Source organism: Fusarium falciforme, chromosome 5 (genome assembly GCF_026873545.1).
Source record: "Fusarium falciforme chromosome 5, complete sequence".
Taxonomy (NCBI): domain Eukaryota; kingdom Fungi; phylum Ascomycota; class Sordariomycetes; order Hypocreales; family Nectriaceae; genus Fusarium; species Fusarium falciforme.
In genome coordinates this window covers 732,193-746,639 of record NC_070548.1, presented here as the reverse complement: position 1 = coordinate 746,639, position 14,447 = coordinate 732,193, and the positions used below count along the sequence as shown (strand labels likewise).

The following is a 14,447-nucleotide window of genomic DNA, read 5'->3' as shown; positions in this document are numbered from 1 at the left end:
ATTAGCTTTTACCTTGGATCTATTTCTGTCGTTCTAGAGAAGCGTTGTGGGATGGATGTGCGAGGGCTGGATGAATCAAGTACGGCAGTTTAGGAAGGCGGCTCACCCAGGTACCCGTGAAAGACATAAACGGTAGATACTGACCTTTGGATATTCTGACCATTGTCAGGAAACTGAATTGGCGGGTGAGAGGGCTAGCCGACGTCGATGGGCTTCTGTCGTCTGAATGGCTCGGCGCTGTACCTTGAATGGGCAGTGACATAAGCACACCGTGTCTTTCTGGTCATTAGGAAGATTTCCTACGTACTTGAGCCAATGTGTGTGCCTTGGCGGACCTGATAAGGCGTCGCTAGACGTTGGTAGGGGAGAGCCGAGGGCATCGTCAGGATGATGTTGCGTCGCGCTTCGGTAGTATGGGCGTATCCGTTGGGGTTCTTAAGGATAAGGCGATGAAATAAATGACTGTCTGCTTGGGATTCGTGGTGTCTTCGTGTCTTCTACTGTGAATATCGAGGGCCGTGCTCAGGAAGATCGGCTTGGATCAGCTTGGAGAGAGGCTATTCGGAGGGAAGCTTCAGAAAAGGGGGCAGAGATCTGTAGTGAGGGAAGCGTGAGTGAATGCAGGTAAGAGATCAGAGAGGACGGAACGAACACGGTGGAGGACGATGTGAGCAGCGAACGCGTCTTTGATCCGTTGGATGGCGAAGCAGCGGCAGCGATGGCGGGAGGGGGCCGCGATGGAGGCAAGTCTTTTCTCGAGCGTAGCGATAATTCTAGCGATGGATACGATACGAAGGGACGACCAAGAGGGTCGACGAGCTGAGGGATGATGATGGGGTCAGCGGTTTCTGTTCAGAGGAGATGGTGATGGAGACACCGACCAGAATGAGGATGGATGGATGTTCAGGGCCGAACAGAGGAGATGACAACAAAAGGGACGAGACGTCAAGACAAAGAAATTTTGAAGACTGCGAGTATTTTATCGAAGTAAAAAGGTCAGACGCCAGGGAAAAGAGTGTCCGGACTCCTTGCAGCTGGTGGGCGCCCCACGAGTGGTGGAAACGTCAACACCACGCCCAGAGGCGAGCGGCCTGCATCGCGACAGACCAAAGCCCTCAACGCCCCGCCGAGCATGGAGGCTATGGGGCCCGGAACGTCACATCTACGATATGATCCTCCTCGTCAGAGCACTACATGGCATTCTACGATCCCTACTCCCTCCCCGACGACCCGAAAAACTCCCCAAGCGTGGTGGGACGATCGAACGCGACCGGCTTCATGGCTCGATGGTGGTGGCTACGATGAGGGACGCAACCAACCAGGGCAAAGGGACATGGCGATAGATACTGGTGATAGCTACTACGGACATAATGAACTCAACACTCTTGAGGAATGTCTGCGTGTCATGATCCCGGCCTCTGCAAATGTGAATGCCCTCAACCCCACAAACAAACATCACGACCCAACCCACGTAGGTTCCCTCGACGCCCTCTACACGTTCAGTCAACATCGCTCCACCAAGACAAGCATCACATCATCATCACCAAGGCAAGAGATCTTCTTCTTCAAGCCAGAGCACAAGGCCCCGAACCCAATGAAAAAAGTGTGTGGGAAATCAAAAATTATTCACCGCCAAGCCGCTCGAAGCGACTGGTCCCCTCCCCTTACCTGTAGGAGGCTCGCAGTACCTAGGATTCTTGAGCTCCAGGTGCCACCGGCATGACCAGCAATGGTCGACGACTGAGGAGAAAAGAAGAAGAAGAGGGGGAGGGGTTGGAGAGGAGGGGGATTTTATAGCCGGACCCTGGGCACGGGATCACCCCTGGCTGATCTGCCGGTTCGTCAGTCCCGGCGCGATCGAATCTCGAGGGGCAGCCCCTCGTTGGTGGGGACGCCCAGGGAAAATCGGTCGTACAGGGGAGGGCGCATGAGCCGCAGGCCGTTAGCTGTCAGTGGGTTAGGTGAGTTACTGGGTGGCGCGACAGGGGTCCAGGCGGGCTCTGGACGACATCTCTCAAATGGCGAGGGACACTCAGTCGTGATCTTGCGACCACGCGCGATATTAAAAATGGGCGCCTATTTTTGCTATGATGGGCCAACTTTTAGCTTCCGAGGCATATTTTTTTCATCAAAATTAATTGTTGTTGTGGTTGCCCTGAGTATTTTCAGAGGAGTCATCCTCGCCGCATCCGCGTCCACGGGCAGACTGGCTGTGATAATGCTTCACCCGCGCCGCATTTTTTGGCCGCGTCGCACATGGGAGATCGAGACTGAAGCAGTGTGCACGACAGTGAATTCACAACAGCAAAAGACGATGCAGATATTGAGCTTAAGGGCAGAATGAAGGTGAATGTCAGGGTCGCAGCTACGAAGTAAAATTGCATTTGATATAATTAATTTACATGACATTTAATGCATCATCAACAATAAATGCACGCTTGAGATGCTTCGATAATTGTCACACGGGTCGTGGGCATCTTGGTTGGGACAGAGGTGCATGCGATGGCCGCTCAGGGGATCGAGGCAGACGACGGCCCAGCACCACGACCGCGCGGCCTCAAGACCTCGAATCAGCTCTCGGATGGAGAAACGAGGCAACTGATCCTCCGAGCGCTCATTGACCGAGCGTTCATGCATGGTACGTACCTCGAGACGGTCGCCTGGTGAGGGCTGTTGCCCCCCGACCACCTGCAGCCGGGCGACCACGCACCGATGCCCCTCGAAATCAACACCAGACGCGCACCAGAATCACCCAGATCAGACGTCCCCACTTTTTCAATTCCCACAGCTATAAAATCCCCCTCTTCCTCCCACCTCTCCCACCTTTTCTTCCTTTCATCATCAGCAGTCACCATCGCACGCCATGGTCAGAACCTCCACCCGCCTCTTCCGAGGCGGAGCTAGCCTTGAGGCAACTCTTGGCTAGGGGAGGTCTCTGGCCTGGCAATTGGCTTCTTGCCAAGCGATGGGGACTTGCTTCCGTTCCTGAATGGTTCGGGTTTTCTTTTTGGTTTGTCTTGGTTTGTCTTGGTTCTTCTTGGTTCGTCTTGTCCTTTTCTTCCCCCGTATCTCTCCTCTGCCTTTCTGGTTCCCTTTTCGGAGTTTGTTTTGGCTTCTTGCCAGCAACCCCGGCATGTCTCGACCTGAGAGGGGGGTCGTATGCCAGTGAGTTCATTCCTCTTCTTTCTTTGCTAACCCAACAGGGACTGACATGACCTAGCGATTCAGGGGAAGGACTGCCTGGTGCAGAAATTCCGTAACTCCTCCGCCATGCTGGAGGCTGAGCACTACAGCCCAAGGTGAGTCCTCCCAGAGTCTTCTTCGCTGTCGCCCTCCTGACATCCATGCCAGCATGGCTAGGCCCCTAGTCATGCTTGAGGCGAATGGCCTGCTCCTCTCTCCTTTCGGAGCAGAGTCCTGCAGGTCGAAATGCTGACAACACCAACCAGTAGGTCCACCACCCCCCACCTTCTCCCCTCTGCATTCTTGAATGAAACCTCTTTGGCATACTGATGCACTGGTACTATGTAGAGTGCTCGTTGGCTACGCATTTATCAACTTTGAAGGTGCCCTTCGCGGGTCCCTCCACCGAGAGATGTAAGTCGCATCCGCTCTGCAAAATCGCTTGACTTGTGCTGACACAGCGTTTGCAGCCCGTGGGTTTGGCCTCTGCAGGCTTGCAAGATTTTGGGCCTTTTGCCCAGAGAAGGCCCTCTGGTCGACATGCGGCCGCCTTGGCTGGTCCAAGGCTGGGTAAGTCATGCTCACCCTGAAACATCTCTTGATTTGTACTGACACAGAATTTGCAGTCTTTGGCCTCTGCAGGCTTGCAAGATTTTGGGCCTTTTACCCAGAGAAGGCCCTCTGGTCGACTGGGGCGGGCCTTTGCCTGGCCCCATGGCCTCTCGTGCCTCTCGGGATCAGTACCTCATCGATCGCCGCGCAGATGGGTACACATATCGGGAGATCAAGGAAGCTGGCGGATACGCCGAGGCAGAGCCTACCCTTCGGGGCAGATGGCGAACACTCACAAAGAAGCCAGAGCAGCGGCTTCGAAAGCCCAAGTGGGAGCAACACGATGTAAGTCATGTCCACCTTGAACTACCTCTTGACTTGTGCTAACCATCTCCCTCCGCAGCTGGAGATGCTTCGAGTTCAGTCTCTTTGCTTCTTCGTTGCGTGGGACCTCAATCCTCTGCAAGCTTGCAAGTGCTGGGTAGCGAGGCCTGCCCCTGAATCTCTGGTTCACGAGAGGCCCTGCTCCTCAGCTCTTGCAAGCTTGCAGAGGATTGAGGTCCCACGCAGCGAAGGGCAACAGATGACTTCAACCTTGCTCGCCTTCAAAGACCACACACAACAGGTCACACACACAAACTCTCTCCCTCTCGCTCTCGCTCTCTCAACAGACCACACGCACTCGACAGACCACACACGCCCAACAGACTGCCCACAGAGACCACAAACGCACAACACAGACCACACGCACAGACACTCCGCACACGCCTTGACACACACACACTCAAATAAAACTCACTCTTGCTTCTCCCAAACATGATCCTTGATGACCTTGACTGCAATGACTGTAATGACTGTAAAACTCCTTCTAGTGAACTGTGCGCGGCCGCCTTAGTGTCTTGGTGCCCTGTAATTGTGCTTGATCTCTGAAGAAACGCGCCGTGCTCGTCTTCAACAGGACCATGCCTCCTAAAACATCCCCTACGACTACCTCGCCCACCAAGCCTCTCTCGAAGTACGGCCTCACATCATGTCTCGATGATGACAAGATCGTCATTCACATCAACCAAGTCCCCCATCTCGACAAGCACGGCCGAACACGTCCCTCCCACGGGACTACGAATTTCCACCTCCATCTTGCTCGACTCGACGCACAGCTATCGCACATAGGTCAGTCAGACTCGTTCAAAGACTTCAAAGATGTACTCACCAGCACGTCGCCCTTTTCTACAGCTTCTCCCTTTTTGACTACCACCTTGTAGCATCGACCTGGCAGCATGGCCTTGACGCGCTCGCCCTCGACGCTGAGATCGCCTAGGATGCCGTTCGTGTGGCTGTTCGTGTTGAGGCTGGGTTGGTACGGTCGGACTAGTTCGTCGATGAAAGGAGCGCTCGCGATGGCTTCTTCTTGGCGTGCGGCTGTGGCAGCCACGTCTTCTTTGTTCTCCTCCAGCCACGCTTCGTATTGCGCCAGATCTAGCACACCATCACTGACCCGGATGAGCTTATCCTTTGACTGGCTGTCAAGGTCCGTCTCGCTGATGGGGTAGAAAGAGATTCGATCGAACTGACGGAACAGCCAGGGCTTGGAACCTTGCTTCTCGATGTCGGCCACGAGGCCAGAGTCCCAGATGTCGACTGTTCGACCGACGAGCTGATATCCTCCAGGAGAATCCGTCGCGTAGATACACATGTACTGCCCACCGATGCCGACAGCGCCACGAGGCGTGAATGACCGAGAAGGATTGTACTTGGTACCGAAAAGACGATGGCGAGGATCCAGGGGAATCCCGCAGGGCGAGCCCATGAATACGTCGCCGAGTCCGAGAACGAGGAATTCCGCAGCACATATCGTCTTGTCGATGTTGTCGATACCGTTCAGCTTCTCTAGGAACTTGACGTTGCTGGGAAGCCAGGGGGCTTCTCCTCGAATCGTTGCTGCGTAGCGTTCGACTGCCGCTCGACTAACGCCATCGTCGAAAGCGATAGGAAGATGAACCGTTCTCGAAGGGACCTGAACTGGAACAGAGTACGAGCCCACATGCTTTACCAGGCGAGCCATCATGGTGCTTTGGGGAATCCCGTTCGCGTAAGTGATGTGAAGGCTGAATACTCCTGGCGTTAGTTCTTCGACATCAGGGATAGGCTCCTTTTCGTGCTGTTGGCAGAAGGCAAAGATGCCAAAGCTTTGTCGCAAATCGAAAGCAACGGCCTCGCCAAACTCGAGCATGAACGCTCTGTTGCCAGCTGGACGGACGACGATCTTCTGGCCACCCTGCTCAATGGTGCCAACCACGGTAGGGATGCTGGCCAGCTCCTTTGTCAGAGATGTTTCGTCTGTGGTCTCTTGTTCCTCAGATGGAAGAGGTGAGAGGCTCTCAATGGTATGCTCAAGCTGCTTCTCTAACTCGAGCGCAGTCTCCACGGTAATGGGATCGAAGCGAATCGTATCACCAGGTCGAACCTGTCCCATCTTCCACATCTCGGCCGAAGCGACGACGCAAAACACGACGAATCCACCGAGACTCGGGCCGTCGCAGGCCAAGACTACCGCCTCGTCACCCGTGAAACTGACGCTGCCGACAGAGTACGGGGCGTCGTGGATGTTGGAAGGATGCAGACCAGCTTCTCCACCAGTCTCGCGTGCCCATTCAGGCTGAGGACCTGTGAGTCTGACACCGAGTCTGTTGCTGTTGTGGTGGACCTTCCACTCGCTGAGATACAAGGACTTGACGCTTTCAGGGGTAAAGTACTCGGGTGCGCCATGAGGACCGGGGACTACTTTGATAGTCCAGTGAGCCTTTGGATGACGCGGAATAGGCACGGGAGAGGAAAGTCGAAGAAGCCCGTTGACATTTCCCTCTGACGGACGAGGCTTGAGAGCCAAGATATCGCGCTGCTGAAGCTTTCGACCAGAGAATCCGCCGAGCTTTCCTAGTTCGAAAGTCGCTCGACTTCCCATAACAACGGGAACCTGAATACCACCCTGGACGGCGAGATACATGCGTTGTCCATGCTCGACAAGCCCGATAGTCAAGACTTGACCAGCTCGAATGGCGACAGCCTGGTTCTGAGGGGCCGGTTCGTCGTCGATCGTGACTGGCACAACGCCTCCTGTGACTGCGACGACGGCATCGCAGTGGAATTTGAGAGAGGGTCCCTGGAGAGTACACTCGAGTCCGGCAGCATCTGAAGAGTTACCGACGAGTCGATTTGCCAGCCGGAAAGAATACGAATCCATGGGACCACCGGGAGGAACACCAATGCTCCAGTACCCAGTACGTCCGGGATAATCTTGGACCGTGGTTAGGGCGCCCGGCTCGAGTACCTCCAATGAGGAGGCCACGAATTGAAAGGAATCCAAAGACTTTGTCGTGTACTCGCAAGACTCGAACATGGACGACGCAACGATTTGGCGTAGATACTCCAGGTTGGTTTGGACGCCTTCGATACATGCAGCTTCGAGACCATCGGCCATGTTCTTCAGAGCTTCCTGACGATCAACTCCAGATGAGATGAGCTTGGCTACAAGAGGGTCGTAGGAAGTCGTGACTTCGGTGCCGACCTTGACCCAAGTGTCGACTCGGAGACTGGAGGGAAACTCGAGCTTGGTGATACGACCAGCACAAGGACGGAAGTTTTGAAGGGGGCTCTCGGCGTAGAGTCGAACTTCGATGGAAGCACCAGAGACCTTGGGCGTAGTTTCGAATAGCTGGGCAGCCTTCCCATCTGCAATGTTGACCATGCACTCGACCAGATCGAGACCCGTAACTGACTCGGTAACAGGATGCTCGACCTGCAAACGAGTATTCACCTCCAGGAAGAAGAACTCCTCCGTATCGATGTCGTAGATGAACTCGACAGTACCGACGTTTCGATACTTGACCGACGAAGCGAGGCTGACAGCAGCCGCCTTCATCTTTTCCCGAACTTCAGCTGGAACCATGATCGCAGGGCTCTCTTCGACGACTTTTTGGTGACGACGCTGCAGAGAGCAGTCTCGTTCGCCAGCTGCAATGACCTTTCCGGTCCCGTCTCCCAAGATCTGAACTTCGACGTGACGAGCTCGCTGAACGAATCGCTCTAGGAACACACCACCGTTGCCGAAATTGGCTGTTGCCTGTCGTTGAACGCTTTCAAATGTCGTGGCAAGACTTTCGACGTTTTTGCAGTGGCTTAATCCGATTCCTCCACCGCCTGCCGTGCTCTTCAGCATCAACGGGAAACCAATCTTTTGGCCTTCTTCCAAGGCTTCCTCCAACGACGTGAGAAGGCTGTCGCAGCCGGGAACATTTGGAACACCAGCCTCAGCAGCGATAGCACGAGCACGATGCTTCAGGCCGAGATCCGACATTTGCTGGGGAGTTGGGCCGACCCAGCTCATGCCTGCTTCCTCGACGGCGGTTGCGAATTCGGCGTTCTCGGCGAGGAATCCGTAGCCAGGGATGACGGCGTCGGCTGAAGCTGACTTGGCCAGCGCCAAGATCTGAGGAATGTTGAGGTACGTCTCAGAGACAGAAGTTCCTTCGAGTCTCAGAGCAACATCGGCTTTGCTAACGTGTGTGGCCTCTGCATCCGTATCGGAGTAGATGGCGACAGCTTCAAGTCCCATCTTGTGAAGAGTCTCAATGATTCGAACCGCGATCTCGCCCCGATTGGCTACAAGAACCTTCGAAATACCGCTCTTGTGAATACCGTTTGTTGTTGGCTTGGCGTTCTCTTGGAGGTGGTTGTTGTAAGCTCTCCAGCCGCCATGGCTCGTAATGTCGACAGCATCCTCCAAACCGACCGGCTCGCATACGAACCCGCGAACCCAAGATCCATCTTCTAGCTCGATGGAGCCGATTCCGAGAGGGTGAGGGATGGTGTCCATGAAGCTGGCGAGAGAGGACTTCGGCAGATCCCAGACCTCGAGTTCAATCTGTGATCCTTCCTCGCCTGCTGCGACTCGTTTCAGGCCTGGTTTCTTTGGGCCGGAGGCTGAGTTCAAAGCAAAGAAGCGGTAAAAAGGCGATGTCGCTGTGGTCTTCAGAAGCTTGGCGCCGCGAGATGTAAGGTCTTTGTTGAGAGGAAAGCCCGTGAGATGTGCACCAACGACGGCAACTGGGATATAACGGGAGACCGGACAGTGATTCACAGCCGGCTCAGAGACCTCCACACCCGTCGAACCCAAAGGCCTGGACTCTTGTCCGAACCAGTCACGAGCCCACGATAGAAGAAGCGGCTCTTGCCAACGATTGGATATAAGAGTGATGCCAAAGGGTAGTCCATCTGGCCTAAAGCCCGCGGGGATGGAGAGCGCCGACCAGTCTAGAAAGTTGACAAAGTTTGTATACGTGCCGAGAAGCGAGTTCTCCTCGACCGGGTTCTTCTGGATCTGCTCCATCGTGGGAAACGTTGGAGATGTAGGCACAAGAAGACCATCAAATTGAGCAAAGGCCAGCTCGATCTGACGGGTCAGATCTTGACGAAGGTATTCACCCGCAAAGACGTCTGCTGCTGAGAGAGTTTGAGCTCTGATGATGATCTTTCGCACCACGGGATCCATGGCTTCGACTGGAGATGCCTCGATAAAGTCTCTGATTGCCTCGTATCGCTCTGCGACCCATGGACCATAGTAAAGAAGCTTGGCGAGTTTGAATAGAATGGTAAAGTCCACGGGAACCACGTCCCAGCCTAGAGCCCTTGCTTTTGTCAAGGCTTTCTCATATGCGGGATGATGATCATCACGACCGAACCAATCTGGTTTTGCGCATACAGCTAGCGAAGGCCTTGTGGTATTGCTCGCAGAACCGAATCCATCGAGGGCGTATGCATGATTGACATCTGGTCGAGGGCGAGAATAAGAGTCATCCACATCATAGCCTTCAGCCGCGCAAAGAACGGTCTCAGCGTCGGAAACATTGAGAGTAAAGATGGAGACGCAGTCAAGTGTCTTGCAGGCGGGAACCACACCACGCACGCTCAGAGCGCCACGAGTCGGCTTCAAGCCGATGATATTGTTGAGACCAGCTGGGACACGACCAGAGCCAGCAGTGTCTGTGCCAAGAGAGAATGGCACCACACCACGGGCGACGACGACAGCACTCCCAGAGCTGGAGCCACCGCTGACCCTGCCAGGGTCGAAAGAGTTTGGCACGGCACCGTAGGGGGACCTGGTGCCTACGAGACCAGTGGCGAACTGGTCCAAGTTTGTCTTACCGATGATGATGGCACCGGAAGCCTTGAGTCTAGCCACAACAGTTGAATCTGCAGTAGCTGGGTCTGAGCTGAAAGATGGACATGCGGCGGTGGTGGTGAAGCCCTTGGCGTCGATGTTATCTTTGGCGGCAAAGGGGACACCATATAGAGGTAGGGATGTGGCATTTTCGAGTTGCTGAAGATTGGTCCATTGTTCTTGGAGTTGTTGGGGTGTTGCGAGGGATATCCATGCTTTGGTTTTGGGGTTGGCGGTTTTTTCGGTTTCAACCAGAGAGCAGAGGCGGTTGAGGCCATCCCCAGCCAGCTGGGCGGCCTTCCAATCGGCAATTGTAAGAGGCTTTGCGGCTTTCATATCATGGGTGGTACCATTGGAACCATCCGTGATACCGTTAGTAGATCCGTTCATGTTGAAAGGGTGGTAGGTTGAGTGGTAGTTGGCTGAAGTAGGTAGGGAGGTAAGCAAGGTCAAGTCCCTTTCTTGGTAACCGAGGCAGATGCTAAGTAAATGAGTACACAGAGAGTCTGAGGCAGAAGAGATTCAAGTGTCTTTGCCCTGATTTAATAGTTGTGTATCTTCCTGGGCTTCGAGGGCAGTTAAGTAGGGTGAGCCTGGAGGTAGCACTGGGGGATGGTCTCGACTGGTTCAAACTTTCGTGATTCATAAACTTGCATAGCCTCGATAACCAAGAAGCCAAGTGATTTCATGGTGAGCACTGATAGAGCATCCGGGGAAAAACAAAAGGTACACTGTCTCGTTGGACAGTGTTGTGAAGCCCGGGGGCCGGCGGCCAGAGGACTCGGCCGAATCAATCGAGGAGCGCGGGGGGCTGAGTGAGCGCCGAGAATGACTTTTTCGATGGGATAATTGCTTGTGACACGAAGGGCTGAATGCAGAGGGTTAAGATGAGAGTAGGAAATGCCGGTGAGACTCAAGGACGCTATCGTCAAATCTTTTGCTCGTGGTGTTGGAATTCCCCTTTTCGGCCGGGTTGTCTCCGTGAGCGGCCGTGGCGTTTAGAGCTTAGCGAGAGGGACACGAAGTAGTTCAGCAGTCTCGAAGATCAACAACTATGAGAATACCAATGAGCAATTGAACAACTCGATTGAAGCTTTCACTGTGGATCAATTTTGGAACGAATAGTCAACTCACTTGTTCACCAAAGATTTCTTCGATAGACATCAGTCTCAGTCTCCAGTCCAAAGTAGCTGATGCTAGTGACCCCCGGAAATGACAACCGAAGCCTCGAAATCCCCGCAACCAATCACAGCGCTCGCCGGCGGCCACTCTGCAGCATTCAGATCGTTCCTTGTCAGTTTATTTCGCCGGCGGCGAGTCGATCTCGTTGGTCAATTGGAAGGAAGGGGAAGGAGGAGTAGGAGGCTCTGTTATCGCTTGGCTTTTTGAGGTGTATAAGTATCAGGGTTGAGAGGAGATAGCCGAAGGGGATGAGATACAGAGACGGAAAGTTATTGGTTGATTTTATACGTAATGGCGTTTGTACAAAATAAGACGTCGTCGGTCCAGGCATTGACTTGTGCTCCCTCGGTGGAGGGATGGAAGTATTAGACTATGATTTAGCATTTTCCTGCCATTTTATTATGCTTAATGTATATTCTTTGCTCGACAACTGATGATATTTGAGAGTAGTTAGACGTGCCTTGCTTTTGCCATTCTGTCTTGACCCCCGTCTCTGGGCTGAGAGTGGAGGTACATGCGCTCCTGCATCAGATCTGCGTGTTTTGGGTCTGCACTTGATACCTAGACATGCATCACCAGAGACATCTTGGAGTTGAGTATTTTATCAAGATACATGAACTGCCCAACTCGCTTTCTTACTCCAATACCTGCCTGTCTGTGAAACAAACCTGAAGGCATTGACCTCCCACAGCATCTCGGTGTATCCGTTTCCCCGTATTTCCGACCCCGTGGGGCTCCCTGCCTCCTCCATCAAATTCCTTATCGTGCCATGGGCCCAACCCGGACCATGTCGATAAGCACAAGTCAAGTCCGCCGTGGAGATTCTCCGCGCGCTCGCTCGAGTCGTTGTAACGACTCTACCTTCCCATCGCGTTCCATGTTCCCGTCCCGCGGCTCCGCTTAGCATCCATCTGCACGAGTAGAGCTGGAAGATGGGCCCGTGTCTCTTATCACTGTGCATCTACCTAGTGACACTCTAGCCAGACGCCTTCCTACCGGGGTGGGTGGGGTCATGGTAGTAACCAGCACATGTTTTCCCAGCCCGTCATCCATCGTGATTCACCTCTCGCCATGCAGGGCGGCCCGGCTGATCTGTCCGGCCCAGGTTTGAATACCGCCGGCGCGGGGAATGGTAACAACGGCAGCAACGGCGGCGGCCCGCCGGCCTCGGCGCGCTCGAGGCCTTGTGATACTTGTCGTGTCCGCAAGACGCGGTGTGTCAAGGAGGAGGGTCAGTTCCGATGTGTCCTGTGCACCTTTCACAACCAACCTTGTACCTTTCTGAGAGGCCCGACTCCTCGTCAGCGACGCCAGAATCGGGAGCGTGAACGGGAAAGACAGGCCGCGTCTCGTGATGGGACCGAGGAGTTGAATGCTGGAGACGCGACATCACCACCGCTGCAGAACAGCTTCAGCGGACCGGGAAACTCAGGGGCCTCCCCTACCTCGAGCCGCCAGGGCGATGCTGCTGCTTCTACCCCGGCGAGTGTAGAGAGCACATCTGCCGCCCAGGGACCGCCTACCACGGGACAGACTCAGCAAATGGCACGCGTCGAGGAAAAGGCCTCTGAAGCTCCTCGTCCTCCCATCCTCAGCAACACCCTTGGACTGGACTTGAAAACTCACGCTGAATATATTGGACCTACCGACTATCGCGACCCTGTCTTGCTCGACCTACATCGCCCAAACCTCATGAACCAGGACCCTCCGCCTCTTCCGGCGTCGTCGTCGTTTGCCAGACGCCTCGACTACAAGACGATATTCCTTGTGCATCCTGACGAATCCACCGCGTCTGAACAGACTCGGATTGCCGACTTGGATGCCATCGAGGCTACTGTTCACCCTCTGGGCCGGACGCTGGTTGACCTCTACTTCCGGATCGTCCATCCCAGCTTTCCCATTTTGCATAAGGATGTCTTTATCAGCAAGCATCGACTATCCCATCGACACTTTGCGCCCTCTTTGCTGGCTGCCGTCTATCTCGTGGCTCTGGACTGGCAGCTATATGACAGCTCCCTTGCTGGCCGCGAGGTCGAGTCGATCCCAGATCCTGCGGCCCTTGAGCAGTTGGCTGAACGCACCATCGCTCAGGATATGCGTCGGCCCAAGCTTAGCACGCTTGAAGCTGGACTCTTGCTACTCCAACGTAACCGCCGCATTGTCGAGTCTGGCTCTCATACCCACCCAATGTCGAACCGCATGTTTACGGCACAGCTAGTTGCCATGGCACAGGATCTAGGCATCCATATCGACTGTAGTGCGTGGGCAATCCCTGCGTGGGAAGTTGGGCTTAGACGGAGACTGGCCTGGGCTCTGTACATGCAGGACCGCTGGGGAGCGTGTATCCATGGACGACCCTTTCTCATCCAGGACAGTGACTGGGACGTTCGTCTCTGCACTGTATCTGATTACCCCGAGTTGGGTGCGATAGACCCAGAGGCCAACCGGGACCATACTTCGCCAATTATTGTTGGCTGGGACTTGTTTATGCGTCATATCGAGCTGACGCAGATCCTAAGCGATGTGATCCGGACGTTCTACAGCGCCGCGGCTACTCGCACGGGAGGAACTCTGGATCAGATGGGGGTAGTTGCCGCTGTCGAGCGGGCAAAACCTCTGGTGTTTCGTCTTCGCGAATGGCACGCGAATCTACCTCACCGGCTTCAGCTTCAGAGTACAAAGCTTAGGGAGCTTTGTGCCAACGGGGCTCTTCATTTGGCCCATGCTGCTGTGGAGATTGCGTTACACCGTGCCCTTGTTCGGATCATGACCCCCGATACACCTGGATCGCTCTACGAAGTTTTGAGATCAACTGCCCGGGCGAAGCTACAGTCGGCAATTGAGTTACTTGGATCTCTACGTCCAGAGCACACGGCGGCATTCTGGGGTAGCGCCGCGGCCTATCAAGCAGCTGAGATTGGGTCCATGGCGGGACTTTTATGGGCAACAGCAGATTCATTCGATGAGATGGCCTGGTGTGCAGCCCGAGTCGAAGAGTTGAGATGGGCTTTGAGAGTCCGCGGTGCCGCTGCTCCTTTTGCTCGAGAGGCGTTGCGGTTGCTGGAGCGTGATATCGGCGGTCTTGGCATGGTCAAGGCCAATCCAGATGCCATCCCCTGAACTAGCCAGCCACAGCTTGATGATGAGAAGTTGATGACATATGCATCCGGCTAGTGTGGCTCATAGACACGAACCAGACGCGGCTGGGAATGAGAGGTCTATGACATCACTTGTGCGACAACTTACGCGACGCGTCCAAGACAACTCCTCCCGATCTTAAACAAGCCTCCAACAACTTTTCTTCTGATTGTGC

The 14,447-nt window shown here is 54.5% G+C and overlaps 3 protein-coding genes across 3 annotated transcripts; 2 read left to right on the top strand and 1 right to left on the bottom strand.

Annotated features, from left to right (window-relative positions):
* Positions 1-3,270: 3,270 nt before the first annotated feature.
* On the top strand, positions 3,271-4,122 carry NCS54_00648700 (Hypothetical protein; the record flags this gene model as incomplete). Its single annotated transcript, XM_053151944.1, has 4 exons — positions 3,271-3,299; positions 3,532-3,597; positions 3,676-3,753; positions 3,810-4,122. 4 exons carry the CDS (start codon positions 3,271-3,273, stop codon positions 4,120-4,122), a joined length of 486 nt encoding a protein of 161 aa, XP_053007919.1.
* A 641-nt stretch (positions 4,123-4,763) lies between these two features.
* NCS54_00648600 (Hypothetical protein) lies at positions 4,764-10,342 on the bottom strand (the record flags this gene model as incomplete). Its single annotated transcript, XM_053151943.1, has 2 exons — positions 4,764-4,892; positions 4,946-10,342. The coding sequence occupies 2 exons, from the start codon at positions 10,340-10,342 to the stop codon at positions 4,764-4,766; spliced, it is 5,526 nt and encodes a 1,841-aa protein (XP_053007918.1).
* A 1,821-nt stretch (positions 10,343-12,163) lies between these two features.
* NCS54_00648500 (Zn(2)-C6 fungal-type domain-containing protein) lies at positions 12,164-14,254 on the top strand (the record flags this gene model as incomplete). Its single annotated transcript, XM_053151942.1, has 1 exon — positions 12,164-14,254. The coding sequence occupies one exon, from the start codon at positions 12,164-12,166 to the stop codon at positions 14,252-14,254; it is 2,091 nt and encodes a 696-aa protein (XP_053007917.1).
* Between the last annotated feature and the right edge of the window lie 193 nt (positions 14,255-14,447).